This window comes from Physcomitrium patens, chromosome 24 (genome assembly GCF_059467195.1).
Source record: "Physcomitrium patens ecotype Gransden chromosome 24, ASM5946719v1, whole genome shotgun sequence".
NCBI lineage: Eukaryota > Viridiplantae > Streptophyta > Bryopsida > Funariales > Funariaceae > Physcomitrium > Physcomitrium patens.
In genome coordinates, this window is record NC_143433.1 from 3,514,258 (window position 1) to 3,529,617 (window position 15,360).

Below are 15,360 nucleotides of genomic sequence, written 5' to 3' on the forward strand. Positions count from 1 at the left end.
CCAACTATCATATCAGGTTTCATCTTGCTGGCTATGGAAATAACGGAAAGCTGGATTGTTTTGGGGTAAAGACAAACAGAGCTGATATGCTTTGTGACTTGCAGAGGTGCAGATGGGTCCACCATATCTCTCACTAATCCTAGATCTATTGCAACAAACAGGATGTTGTCATTCCTACAGTCTACAGTTCACCGGAGCCCTATTCTATTGTAGCTTTTTCCACTCATAGCGCCCAGTATAGCGATGCAGTGAGTGTAATTTTGAGACCCAACCCTCTTTGATTAACTCTGAATTGTTTAATTCTGACATACTCACCGTGAATCAATCCCCAAATTGGTTACCAGACAAGATGAATATTCAAAAATCAGTGTTCATCCAAATAAAGAATTCGGCACAAGTCTTAAAACTTTAGTGTGTCCACTTACAGTTGGTCCAAGGGTGGGGAGAAGAATCTTAAGAGGACATTAAAGTAATACAATCCATAAGTAGAGTCAAAGAGAAGACGCAATATCTCAACAATATAATATATATATATATATATATATATATACATACATACATACATAGACATAGACATAGTAAAATCAAAGCTAACATTGTCATTCAAGTTTCAACCCAAGACCTCATGGGAATTGTCAACTATCTTTGCCATTTTAAAGAATATTTACTTAAATCAAAGAATGTTTATTTCAGAAAAGGATTTTATTAATTTTGTCCCTTGCCAATGTGGTGGCAAGGAGTTGGAAGTGGGCCAATTACAAAATCATTGTGGGTGATAATCTAACAAATGATATTTGTTCACAAGTCAAGTTTGGAAGCACTTTAGGGTTTTGGTATACTTTAAAACTGTTTGGTTTGCACCAAGTTATTTGAAAAGACTGTAACTTGAGAGAAACTCTGGTGATTAAAATTGCATTAATTTTTTGCATGGCTGGTGTAAATGGTGTCTTTTCCAATTTTAAACAATAATTAAAATTGCGTTGCATTAAAAAAATGCCCCATACAGCATTTTCTACCATAGATTACAATTGTTGATTATAAATTAAAATATTGTGTTTAAGACTATGTAAATATAGAAGAAGCTCAATGGATGATATTTTAACATTGTTCAATAGAGATGTTATTGTTGTTGTTGTTGTTGTTGCTTATTTGTTGTTTTGTTTTTGTTTTTGTTTTGTTTTGTTTTTATTTTTTTATTTTTCTGATTTTCTGATTTTAGAAAAGCATGTGTATGTATATATATGTATATTAAAATTGTATAAATTTAGACATTGTTTAATCATGTACTACAACCATAATCATAATTAAAATGTGTAGTTTTTATAAAGAGTATCTACAACATTCTGAAAAGCTTTTTTGGCGCAAGAATCGCACAATTTCAATTTCAACTTTTTTAGTAATTTATCATATATTCTTAAGCAATAGACAAAATTATATGTTGGAATAAATTAAATTTATAGAATTCAAACTAAAATGATGAAAATGACAGGTTTCACTTTGAAACAAAGGACTAAAATTTTCAAATTAATTTAAGAAATATAACAAAAAAAATTCAAACTACTTTTGAATTCACAAACAAACGTTGCAATACACTTGCCAAAGAAGTGCTCACAAAAGTTTTGCAGTAAGAATATAACAAGGAACAAGTTGGGAAATAACCAATTTACAAAAGAAATGCCCAATCAAAAAAAACTAGCCCTATCCAAATACCATTCCACGTCAAACCCAACCCTAAAAAAAAAAAAAAAAAAAAAAACAAACAAAACAAAACACAAACACAAACAAACAGAAATGAGTTCTTACTCGCTTAGTTCTAAAAATCCACGAAGGTCCCGTTCACACGGCAGCATCGAAGTACAGTAAAAATGGATGAATTACCAACGATGAACGTGGAGAAAGAATGAATGATATCGCGAGTGGGGCCGGAGAGGGGGCTGCAGAACGCGCGACACCCGTCGCGGGTCCGAGGCGTGGTGCGGTGACTGGCCACAGTGGCCCTTTCTTCGCTTCCTTCCACCGCGATATCTTTCCCAGGGGGTTTCTTTCTTCTGGTTATCTTTCCGTGCTTTTGTATCTTTTCCTTTTTCCCTTCCTTCCCTCCATCCTTCCTTGGAGCCCTGTCTTCCCTTCGCTTCCCTTCCGTTCCATGCCCTGGTTGTGGTGGTGGTGGTGTTGTTGCTCGGGGTCCTCTCCTGGTTGTTGTTGTTGTTGATTCTTCCGGTCTTTCTTGTGACACTTTCTTTCAGAAGCAACCCTGCTACTGCTTCTCTTCCTGCTCCTCCTCCTGTTCCTGCCTGTCCGCACTCGCACCTCGTGCTTTAGAGCGTTCTCGCATCTGGCCACTCTGTATCCTTCACGCTCTCTTGCAATCCCTTCCGCCGCCGCCTTCTCCTCCTCCTCCTTGGCTTGGCTTGGCTTGGCTGCCTACTAGCAGTGACACCATCCATTACTCTCTCTTCTGCCGAGCGGCTTTCCCGCAGGTTCTTACGCCCGCTCGTGCTGCTGCTTCTTCTTCTTCCTCCTACTTTTTCACCTCTGCTTGCAGTTTCTCGCAGCTTGCCCTATTGGATCGTCGTCGTAATTGTCGTCGTTTGTTTCTTCCGGTGCGTCGTGCGCGTGTGGCTGGGGTTTTGATTTCTCGACTGCTGCCTCTGTAATGGTCGCTGCTTCCTGGCTGCGCTGCGGCGCGAGCGGTGATCTGCAAGGGGTGCAAGTTTTTGCAGTTGTTAATTTTTGTTTTTATTTTGCTCGCAGTAGTTTTCCTGTCAATTGAGGAGTAGGTCAAGTGGCTTTGACGCCGTTGCGGTTGCGGTTTTATGTTGGTTTTTTTGTTTTGTCTTAGCGGTGGCGGATACTGCGGGCCAACGGTGATGATTGTTGTCTTTGTGGCGGCGCGCGTTTTTGGCGGAGTGTGTATTGAGTGCTTGGTGCCTTTTATAGTGTGTTACAGGAGTCCTGCGAGAGGATGGTTAGGTGTTATGCATGAGAGTGCGTTAGGCTGCATAGTTTCGCTCTGTAAAAGCTTGGGTGCGCGCGCCGCCTTGTTCAGTTACTTGCACCGCGAAGGTCGTGGCTTCTGTTTCACTCCAAACTCTTGTTAACCTTGGGGACACTCTTCTTGCCTTACTCTTCCTGGCCTACAAAGTGTCATATTCTTAGCATTGCGCTGTTATTATTGGCAAGTTCCTCGTAGCTCTGCAATTACGGTAATACGAATGCATGTCGGGGGTGACATATCGAAGTCAATTTCTTGGGGTGTCATTTCGCTGTTGCCCGTGTGAAAAGTAGATAATTGTCCGCTGGAGATTACTGAAGTCTTTTGTGTTAATTGTCTCCTGGAATTCTGCCCTTGGTTAAGTTTCACGAAAGGGTTTTACTAGTCGATTGATAACTGTTTTTTTTGGTTGGAATGTGTGACAGATCTTTCCTAGGGTTTTATACCATTGCATCGGGAGTGAGGACTCTCGATTAAGGCAACCTGAAGGCTACAGGGAAAGTTCAATATGGACCGGTACCAGCGGGTGGAGAAACCACGGCCCGAAATTCCTATTAGCGAAAATGAAATCCGTATTACTACTCAAGGGAAGATGCGGAATTACATTACATATGCAACCACTCTTCTTCAGGTACCTATCACCGTCATTTCCAAATTGCTCATTAGGTTTTGCCTCGCACATCTTCGGTTCTTTAAGGTTTTGATGCATAGACCTATCTATACATTGTACAGAAGCTTACTAGTAATAATTCTAATCTTAGGAACAACCTCGTAGTAATCCTAATCAGGAGATGATGCTACGTCTTTTACCTAATTTGAGAAATTGATTTGGTATACTCTGTCGTATCTCTTAGCGTACGATTGGTGTTTTTCTTTATTGAGCCGTACATTTCGCACAACATGTGGCGGAATTTGCGTTATCGATTTGCGCGGCTCCGACATCTATTGTCCCGCATTGAATTGTCATTCCTGATTTAAGGTTGATTGTTTAGTATTTTCAAAGGGTGAGTCGAAAGTCCACAGTTTCTGTTAGTTACCGGTCATTTGGCATTGAGTTTTTCGCCTCTCTATTTATCACCTTGTAGTTTATTCCTCTCTCAGCATGTAACTTGCAGAGTCCTTCGGCCCCAGAACTTAATTGTAGTTTAATGGTCTTACATGGTTACAATATCTTAATTTGCATGCATGTAGGTTGTTAAACACATGCATCTCTATTTGCTGGGCTGTCTAATTGTCACATGAAACAAAGATTATCTTATAAAAAAATCTCCTCCTCTTCCTACAAAAAGAAGATCGTTCTCCCATTTTAATCATTCTCTTGGTGCTGATCGTGCAGGACAAGGGGTCATCAGAAATTGTACTGAAGGCAATGGGTCGTGCTATCAACAAGACGGTTACCATTGCAGAAATCATAAAGGTGAGTCCTACTGGCATTGTTTAGTTCAGCGAATCCTTTTAGCTTTTTATTTATTTATTTATTTATATTTAAAATTTAACGTGGTTGAACACCACTGTGTTATATGTTCCTAGGAGCGTTAGTTAGTAAAGCGGTTCAGTTTATCCGCTTGACACAATTTGTCTAGAGACGAGGATGGAAGGAGCTATTAGCTGCCGTGTATATCACACAGTCTTCCCATGCTCATAATTTCTATATCACTCAACAATGTTGTTGAGTTCAACTTGAAGGAAAATTTTCTCACAACAGATTTTCTGGTGTGTTCAGAGGAGGATTGCTGGGCTTCACCAAAATACGTCAATTGGATCTACCGATATCACAGATCTTTGGGAGCCAATTGAAGAAGGACTCCTGCCGTAAGCATCTTTTGCCATTTCCAGAATGAACAGAATTAACACAATAGTATCTTATGTAGCAATTGTAGGTGCTTGGTTGGATTGGCTGTACTGGCCTATTGTTGTGGACTCAGCCTTGTAGAATGGGATGTGATGGTTAGATAATATTGATCGCAATTAGTCAGTGGCATATGTTCAATCCTCTGATAAATCTATGGTTCTTTACAGTTTGGAAACCACTCGACATGTCTCTATGATTACGATCACACTATCCACTAAAGAGTTGGAGAAGTCGTCTATCGGGTAAGATTATATGGCCTTCCGCTCGTTCTCTGGAACGTCTTTACTTATTACTTTATCCTAAATTTATGGACAGTTTCACATGTAATTGTCAGGGTTGGAACTGGCCCCTTCACTGTACTTAGATTTTGGGTGTTGACAATTTTGAGAGGATTTTGCGACGTTGTGTTAAGATCGATTCTAGTCTTATTAACAAGTGCTAGTCTTTCTTTCGTTCAATATCTCTATTTAACACTTTTAAGTGTTTGCAAATGATGAACAGGTACCAGCCTCCTCTTCCTGCAGATCAGGTCAAGCCGCTGGTTGAATTTGACTACGAAGGAGGTAATTGTTTTTCTCCTATGCAGTTTCTGTAGTAGGTTGACAGTACTCTACGATATTGACTTGTTTGTTTGGTTTGATTTAAGCATCTATGCTCCTCACAGTACTTGTTGGTTGGCGTAATGCCTTTCAGATGGCTCGCCACGGGGAGGGAGGGGCAGAGGCAGAGGCAGAGGTCGGGGCAGAGGTAGAGGTGGGTAATAATTGATCCTTCATATTTACTCTGCTACCTGAATAATGTGAGGAACTTAAAATCTGCTTTAATTATTCACGGTTTGTGCTCTGTGTAACCTTCGAGAGTTTATGTCCTCGGTAATGCTCATATATCAGATATTCGATATTAAGCCTGTATAATTTTGGCACCTTCTCATTTGCGACATTGGTAACAGGTAATGATGTGGAAAATTCTGAGTACAATGGACTTGATGGTGGCTGGGGCCGCGGTCGTGGTCGTGGCCGGGGTCGAGGTCGGGGTCGTGGTGCCTACCGAGGCCGAGGTAGAGATCAAGATGCTGGTGGCTTCGATGAGCCCAATGCGGATGGACCCCCACGAGGTCGGGGGACCGACTTTCCCCAGGAGACGTCATACTCAGGTATGTTTAGATGTCGCTTGTATAATTATAAGACCGTGTCGTCATGACTATCTATTTGTCGCTACTGGATTTTTTGAAACTTCATCTGAATATGTTGGACATGATGCCAGGTCGCGGCAGAGGGAGGGGCAGAGGCCGAGGTCAGGGTAGAGGTCAGGGGAGAGGTTTCCGCACTGACGGACCAACTCAAGAACAACCTCAGTCGGGAGCTGCCTAGAGGTCTTTAGGCAGACGACCTGGAATCATTTGCTTGGAGGTAGCTCTTTAAAAGTTGTCGAAGCATGAAGCAGCCGCTGAATGTGTCATATGTTGGCGCTAAACGAAGAATGGGATTAATGCGTAGAATTCTAGTGAACAAAAGCTGCTCTTTCGCTGGTGTATGTGTGACAATGGCCTCTCAAGCTTGTGTATGGTGCTTCCTTGCGGTGGCATCTGTGTATGTTACACAGCTTCCGTTTTGCTGTATATCAATCAGTGTCAATTTGTGTTTGAGGACTATTGTTTCTATAAATTAGCCATTCTTTTTGTCCCCATTTCGTGCATGCTGTGGTTTCTCAAGCTATATGTCGGATAGATTATTCCCTAAGAAATATTGCAGATTATTAACGTGAATTATTCTGGACATGACGTATTTGAGAAACTCAGGATTGATTGCACGAATCGCAGAAAACGGATGCGAACGGGATATATGGGGTCACTTCATAATTTCGTATGATCCCGTATATCGTAATACACAGAATCAACTTCTATTTACATTTTCATGTACACAAATTCAAACATCTTCTCGATAGCACTCTTGGGCTTCATTCCCATGTACACAAACTCACACTTGAGAATGAAACCCTAAACTAAGCACTAAGGAGGATGAATCTCGATAATTTATTGTATTTTCCATTCACTTTAATTTAGTTTGATATGTACTACTTTCCAACAATTTTTGTCAAACTAAATTGCCGACATAAGTCTATCTGATGCCATGTTTTGTAAAAAACATGTATATTTGTAAGTAGCATTAGTTGACAATTTTAGTTGATGCATTTCATAATGTTATTAATCTTGGTGAAAAATAAAACAATAATCTTGTATAAATTTACAATTTAAAATATAAATAGGCTTTCTAATTTTAGATGATAAATTTTGTTTTTTCACATCTCTGTTGTAAAGTTTTAATCGTAAACTTATGTTATTATTAATATGTTAATACAATCTCGATATTAAAAATACATTCAATCGTAAAGTGTGTGTTTTATAAGCATAATTTTACAAATATGGAATTAAAGTGCAATAAAAATTGAACATTGTGATACATCATTATGTGGACATAAAATATATGTAAATTTTTAAAACTATTTTGTGCTTGTATATGAGATTTTCTAAACAATATATGTGACATTTTATAAATATGTTTTGTGTATATATTGATTACTTATATTAATACATGATTTTTAGGTATACTTACAAACAAGGTAATAATAAAAAGCCCATGATTAATTTGATGTATCATGAAAAAGTTTTCATAAAGATATTTATGCATGCTAAGATGTTTTATAAGTTATCATAAATATTATTTCATTTCATTTTATTTCAATTCTGAAAAGAATTTTTGTTGTCTATCATCTGCTAGATCAATTGATTGAATTTTATAGTTTATAAGTGAAATTGTTTTTATTTAAAAATATTTTGATGTCAAAAGATGTCGATTTGAATAACTGAAAGTAGTTAAAGTACTCAGATTGCAATTGAATTAAGAAAGAACTTGTTAAAAGAATTTAAATTGACATGTGCAATAAATCATCTAAGGCCTGGAGGAATACTTGGAATTAAATTGGGTCATTGACAAAACATGGACAACTTCAGTTGCTGTAAAACAAAGTACATTAAAATCGTTGATAAGTAAAAATAATAAGCTTCATAGAATCATAGTTTCAAATCAAAGTCATTGTGTGAAAGCCATTAACAATATCTACAAAATAAATCCCCTGTCTTCAAACATAAAATATAAATATTTTTACTAAATTTCCAAAATTTAATTTTAAGTATATTATAAAAGATGTAAATAATTTAAAAAATAAAATTTATATTATTGGTGTAAGAAAAATTTACAAAGAAGACATTAAAAAGGCATTTTATAATTTATAGTTTTTAATTAAAAAAAATTACTAGCACTAATATTAAGCAACAGAATTTTTTTAAAACTACATCTTGCAAAAGAACAATGCATGATTTTGAATATTTCTAGCTTTGGTAAAACAAGATCTTATCTGATATGTAATATAAAATTAATGTTATTTTTCATGCATCAGAAGCACAAACCGACAAAATGAAATACATTAGCTCAAATACAATTTACTGATAGCTAATTTTTATTATTTGCAAACTAAAGATTCTTTTAGATTGATTTTTAGACTAATTTTTATTCTTAGAAACTTGTACAAAAAACCAAAAATTGACATGATTTCACTTTTGGCATTATTTAATAAATTTTAATGCATAATAAAAGAATCAGAATTATGAAATATAAAACTATCCACTACAAATAAGTCATGACATCATGATGTGAATCAAGTATTAGGTAAAATATGTAGAATCATGCATGTTTTAATACATAATAGGATTAAACTTAAATATCTTATAAAAATAGATATGTATTGTATTTGAGCTAATAATAAAAATTAGCTATCAGTAAATTTATATTTTTTGGCTTGAATTTTGACCATTTGTAAGAAATTCAAAAAAAAATTATTTTATTTAAAATAATGTTTGAATTGGTGTTAGATTTAATGTCTTAATTTTGAATTTTAAAATTTCAGAATTTGAGTATATATCTGTATGTTTATATATATATATATATATATATATATAAGAATAAAATTCAAAGTTATAATTTGATATAGTTTAAAAATAGTGCATGTACATGTATATATTTATATATAATAAAAATTTCTATTAATTTTTTTATTATTAAAATTTGGAATATTGGGTTTTTTTTGTTTTTTCTTTAAATTATTCGAGTTAATAAACAAAACCCATTCTAGCCTTTATAACCTTCAGTATTGTAATAACTTTTATAAAACAATTAAGGGTAATTTCTTCAAATACCAAGTGTGGCTGTGCTGGAGCATTTAATGTAATAGTTGTGGCATGGAGGTTTGGAATTGAATATTTCAAGTTTGGAGGTTCTTTAAATATGTAACATTAGTAGTAGGAGACTTGAAGAATGTAACAATAATGAGTTTTCAAGGTTGTTTTTATTAAAGTTTCTAATGATAATATTATGAGTTGCTAAAGAAAATATACAAATCATATTAATTTTAGTATGTGTGTATATATATATATATATATATTTATATTTATATAAACTCTTTAATGAATAAGGGATATTATTTTTAAAAAATAAAATGATAGAAAATACATTAAATAAGAATTAATATTTAATTACCATTTTTGTACAATAAAAATAGTTTTATTTTTAGTGACTTTATTCTTAATCTAATTTACACTTTTAAGCTCTAGGTACTAGATTTTTTCAAAAACATTATAATGTGGAATCCTAGATCTTAATGTATATTAGGAAATTGTAAGAGATTTGGGATTTAGGGTTAGAGAGATAACCTAAGTGTGGCTATAAATATAGTGTGTATTTTCAATGTGGCTCTCAATCTCTTTAACTTGTTTCTTTTAGTTCAATAGGCTTGTAAAATTATTTTAAAATCTTAGAGTTGTATGCAAAATCTAACATAATCTACAACTTGTATCTACTTTGCCAAGGCAACTTGAAGTTGAAAGATGTTTGTAATATGATGAGATTGACATAAAATAACTATATGTTGAGATCTTAGTCTTAATTTGAAACAATAAAATTGGAGGAATGTCTCATTATTGATAGAAAAGATTGTTTAAAAACACAAAAAAGAAAGTTATAAAGAAAAGAACATTTCTTTAGAACCTAATAAAAAGATATTAATTTATGATTTTTTTTTTCTTAGACCACAATCTTGATTGGATTAAGATATGGAACTACATGTGAGTAAGTAAAAAAACTGGATTTTATCTTGTTTTTTTGACATAAGAGGATTGTAATGAACACATAGCAAAAAAGAATCTTGGCAACTATTTGCAAGGAATATAAACTTTGCAAATAAGAACAAGAATTGGAAGAAATTATAATTTGTAAGTTTTGAAAGTATTTAGCGGTGAAAAGATCATAAAATTAGATCATTTTATTAACTAGCCAACTAAAATTGCAAAGAAACTAAAGAAAGATCTAGTTCATTAATACTAACCTATTTTAAAAAAAGTAACAAACAAGATTTAAACTTCTATTTCATGATATTATTATTGGAAGTAGTGAAATCGACAACAAACATACTATGATTAGTAACAACTAGACAATAATAAAAATATAAGATTAAAACCATTATATAAAATGTTATGATTAAATATTAAAAAATGTTCTAAATATAATGTCAATGGAAACAAACAAAAATCTATTAAAACAATTCAAATCTTACACAGTTTTATTAAAAAAAAAAAGTTTGATGAAAAAAATAATAATTGGAAGATTAGAGACTTCAACAAAATAATAAGCCTAGATCATTATAATTTTAACACGAAATCTAAACTACAATTGTCAAGGGTCAAAACCACTCAATCAACAGGATCGGTAGGGGAATCTATTCCCTGTCGTTGAAACATGTGTTGCCACTGTGCATCGATATGCAGGAAACATAGAAAGAAAAAAACATTTTCATTACGGGTATTAACTTCACACAGTACACAAGAATAACAGATAAACATCATAGTGATGGTCAGCTGTCGAAGTGGCAAGCACACCTAATTCCTACAGCATTTTGTGAGACATGGCGTTTCCAAAGCGATCAGATTTGCAACTAAGTTCGAGAAAATTGAAAGAGCAAAATCTGAAGCACGGAGCTGCTCCCAAGAAGCGAATGACTCAAGATGACTGAGTTCATTTCAGATCAAAAAAGAGGGTCCAATCCTTTAAAAGACCAGCGGCAACACTTTCACATCACAGTCGACTTCGTCACAATGTCTCAACTGATAATGGAAGTCGATGGTGTCTCAGAAATGGGTAATTAATTTGATAAAAATGGCTGCTGTTTGGCAGATATATATATATATATAACTGGCCAGCAAAGGGACTTGGTTCCTGCAAAGTACAACCCAGATTTAAAAGCCTATACATGCGCACGACATGATGGTCATTCATTAATGCCGTGGGCAGTCATTACTACATGTGAGCGACCTTGATAATAAAGGGGAAATGTTAAAATGGACGTATAAGGAAAGCTTCTTCAAAGCTTAGCAGGCTTGGGGAAAATGTCGGGGGTGAACTTCTGAGCTGCGCTCATGCTCCCTTTGATCTTCATTTTGCCCCTGCAAGCATTGTCAAGCACTTGTTCAGTACCTAGCTGATACATAACAAACCTTCAGATAGTCAAGACTTGTAAAAAACAAACTCCAATCCTCCATCATGAACACCCCAATAGTAACGTCACAATAAGAAGAGAGACTGTCACAAGGGTCGGAAACACTTCTGTCGTTGAAGAAGGGTGGACAATAAAACGAGGTTAAGATAATCACACCTGATGAAAGCCATTTGAGGGTTCATTTTTCCGCTGGAAACAGCTATGAAGTCGCCATCAACAAAACTGAAGGTAGCATCAGGCTTGCCCTCGGCCTTGCCTGCCATCCCAGATCAAAACATAACCATTCGTCACATACAGTCTCCAAGACTCATACCTAGATTTGCAGAACTAACACATCTAACAATGCGAATTAACCATATATTTGCGAAGCAAGTCGACTTAACTGCAAAACATCACACGATATACTGCTCACCCTTGTAAACCTTCAAGTTCTTGAGGTCAACCACGAAGATTTCCTCTTCAAAACCGATTTTCTGCATCAACAGTTTCAACTAACTATAAAACACACGCATGAAAAGAAAAGAAAAAACACAAACCATTCCGCAACTTGTAACCACAATCACGCTCACACACTAAGTAGATGGAATACCAACTTGATCTCGCCATTAAATACACATGGGAGACAGGATTAGAAACGGTAAACAAGGATTACACAAGACACAGAACATGGGTCTCTCTATCCTACCATTGGAGGAACAACCACACTCAAACTCAAATAATCTCTAAAGCAGATTTCAGATCTTCTCGATGCGTATACTCCACTACCCAGATCGAACAACCCAGAGATTACACCAAAGATTTGAATACAAACCTTGGGAGCAATGTTGATCTGGTAGACGAACCCAATTTTTTTCTGGAGCTCCTTGCCAGCATCCGTGGTGAGATGGGTCCTCACCATCTCGAGAAGCTGGGCCGACTTCAGCTTCGACCCTTCAGCGACAGATCCATCCGACGCCATGGCTGCACAACGAACGAACGAAGGAACGAACCCAACAAACCAAACTCCCTCGAATTCTTCGTACAAAACTCTCGATTCTCGAAACCCCAGCGATAAGATTCCTCCACTGCTGCCAGATGAAGGAAGTATATATCCAACAAATTGGCGATTTCTCGCAAGGTACTGGGGGTGAACAAATGTCACGATTGTCGCGAGCAAACGAAGAATGGGGCGACAGATTGGGTGCCGACGAAAACTTCGCTTCGCAGATTGCGTGAAGGTCGTGTGCACGACAAAATGCTGGAATCGTGGCGGCACCGCTCAAAGCTTCATCCTCTTGTTTTTTTTTTTTTTTTTTTTTTTTTTCTTTCTTTTATACTCTTCGATGACGATGATCTGGTGATGCTTGATGTGGATTTTGCGAGGGATCGACGTCGCGCTTGTGGACCCTCGCAATACCCATCGAAGTTGTTGCTTCAACTTCAAGGTTTTACTCAATTTAGAGTTTTATTCAATTTAGGGTTTTCAAAGAGCAATGAAGTTGGATACCCTTTGTTTTTTCTTTTTCTTTTTCTATTTTTGTTCGTTGGTTCTAATCTTTGCTTTCCACGAATGTGGTGTTGGAAGAAAAAAGTATTGGAATTAGATAATGTGGTAAATGATAAGGTTAAAAAGTTAGATTAGATAATCATAATATTATATATATATATATATATATATATATATTAAAAGACAAATTAATAGTAATAATGAAAATTTTGCCTATTAAAGCAATGTTTTTATTTTAGTAATATTTTGGTTGTTAATAATTGTTTGGTTTAATAATAATAAATGGTTGAGATTGAAGTTACTTTCTTTGCTTCAGGAATAATATATCAAAGAAGATGATTGAAATACAATAAACACAAAAAAGTAATAAAATATAGTACATAAAATATAAAAAAAAATTATTCAAATATATTCTATCAAAACTACAAAAAATAATTAAGATAATAATAACTATAATAAACATACATACATGCAAAAAAATTTCTAAAAACATTTAAAAAAAATCATTATACTTAAAGATAATGTTAAAGAAGAAGTCAAAGAAGAAGAAAATATAGATAGTTGTAAAATGAAATAATATACATACATATATATATATATATATATATATGCAACTGCATAAATCTTTATAGAATATATATATTTTTTTATTTTTTATTTTTTGTCTCATTGAGAGGTAAAACAAAGCTTTTTGAATTTTTTGGTAGTTTTTTCAATTACTCCCACTTATCTTCAAGGTCATAATTGAAAAGTAAAAAAATAAAAAATAAAAAGTGTAATAATTCTAGCATAAAAGATAAATAGAAAAGATCATAGGTTTGAGAGTTGTGTTATTTCCATAGATTTTGAAGGATACATGGCTGCATCAACAAACCTCCAGATTTTAAGATATAAATTTCAAGAGACAAATTTTATTAAAAATTGAAGTTGGAATTGAAAATACTCCTTGTTTGTGTAGTGATTGGAATGTGGCAATGGTTTGTGTCTAATTTGAGTTGTATAAATCATTGCAAGGCACTTTGTTTTAGAGACTCACATACATAATAGCTCCAACAAGCAAGCTTGTTTTTATTGGACTACTATTAAGAATGCAAACTATCTTCTATCTAAGACAAATGATTTTCTAAAACTTTGAAAGTTGATAGATATGTGTAGAGTGCATTGTCGTATTTTTGCAAGAAGAAAAAAAAAGTGTGCATAAAATCTCATGTTTGAAAAATAATTATCATTTTGTAATTCACTCATATCTTGTAGATAATAGAAGTTTAACTATATCTATAGTACACATAGTACTTGAAGACTAATACAAGCAATAGATACAAACAACACCAATATAGACGCATACTACAAAAACTTCATTTAAGATTAAAGTCTATTGTATTTAAGATACCAATAATACTTTTAATATAATAGTTGTAAATTATTTGATAATTTGTTAATTTCATTGGATAGTATACACTATAGTAGATATATTTTAACAAACAACTTTTACTTTAATAAAAAATAAAAATAAAATCACGTAATAATTTATTTTTTAAATATTTTTTCTTTTAAAATTTAAATATTTTTTAAAATAATTCTTAATTTAAAATATAAAATAAACTTTCTATGTTAAAAAATCTATCTTTAAAATTTTATATTTATTTTTATTAATTTATAAATAGTTTAAAAACTTTATATCATATACAAAATATATATTAAAAAAAATTTTAATAAAAAACATATTGTATATATACAAGCTTTTTATAACTTTAATAAATAAATTTTATTGGTAAAATTAATTTGAAGATAGACGTCTTGATTATTTATTATAACATAAATAAATAAATAAAGAAAAATATATAAATCTTGTTATATTATATTAGTTATTTATAAATAAATAGATATATTTACTAATATAATATTATTAAGTCATTTTAAAGAGATTCAAAAAATATTATTAATATTTTTTTTATAAAAATTAAATATGACTCCTATTTTTATTTATGTTAGCCAAGCTTAAAGGATGTTGCTAATACCACCATAGTTTTTGGTATTGCCACCATAAGTTGCTCCAATTTAAGTCATATACCATAATTTTGCTTCATACAAAATTTTACCCGTCAATCCACAACAATATTCACAAATATCTCAAATATGTAAACTTTCTTTTATTCCTCAAAAATCCAAAATCACTAAAAATATCTCTAATTTTAAAAAGCTCTTAAAAATTTAAAAATAATCCAAATTACTTGAAACCAATGCCAAAAAAACCTTCCTAAAGTCTCCTTAGTAACCTTATTCTTTAACAAAAAAAACCTTAGATGTTTTTGTAAAGGTATAGTTTTGTATTACAAGATCTAATTTCAATCCAAGTTAATAATTGGTCTTCTTTAAGTATCAACATCTAATTTTTTTAGGTAAATTTTGCTGAAATTACTATTG

At 33.5% G+C, this 15,360-nt stretch overlaps 2 protein-coding genes across 5 annotated transcripts; one reads left to right on the forward strand and one right to left on the reverse strand.

Annotated features, from left to right (window-relative positions):
* Positions 1 to 2,361: 2,361 nt before the first annotated feature.
* On the forward strand, positions 2,362 to 6,531 carry LOC112276934 (uncharacterized). 4 transcript variants are annotated; one of them, XM_073531013.2, is made up of 10 exons: positions 2,362 to 2,603; positions 2,941 to 3,066; positions 3,421 to 3,626; positions 4,332 to 4,412; positions 4,719 to 4,807; positions 5,015 to 5,089; positions 5,349 to 5,410; positions 5,541 to 5,600; positions 5,797 to 6,000; positions 6,111 to 6,531. In XM_073531013.2, exons 3-10 carry the CDS (start codon positions 3,504 to 3,506, stop codon positions 6,215 to 6,217), a joined length of 801 nt encoding a protein of 266 aa, XP_073387114.1. In that variant the 5' UTR covers positions 2,362 to 2,603; positions 2,941 to 3,066; positions 3,421 to 3,503; the 3' UTR covers positions 6,218 to 6,531. The 4 variants fall into 4 exon arrangements, with proteins under 4 accessions (XP_073387114.1, XP_024364524.1, XP_024364522.1 ...); XM_024508756.3 differs by lacking the exon at positions 2,941 to 3,066; XM_024508754.3 differs by lacking the exon at positions 2,941 to 3,066 and having other exon boundaries at positions 2,362 to 2,480.
* A 4,419-nt stretch (positions 6,532 to 10,950) lies between these two features.
* On the reverse strand, positions 10,951 to 12,606 carry LOC112276349 (sterol carrier protein 2). The gene is made up of 4 exons (XM_024507590.3): positions 12,262 to 12,606; positions 11,863 to 11,923; positions 11,607 to 11,706; positions 10,951 to 11,397 (listed from the first exon to the last, which is right to left on the reverse strand). The coding sequence occupies exons 1-4, from the start codon at positions 12,406 to 12,408 to the stop codon at positions 11,316 to 11,318; spliced, it is 390 nt and encodes a 129-aa protein (XP_024363358.1). The 5' UTR covers positions 12,409 to 12,606; the 3' UTR covers positions 10,951 to 11,315.
* Between the last annotated feature and the right edge of the window lie 2,754 nt (positions 12,607 to 15,360).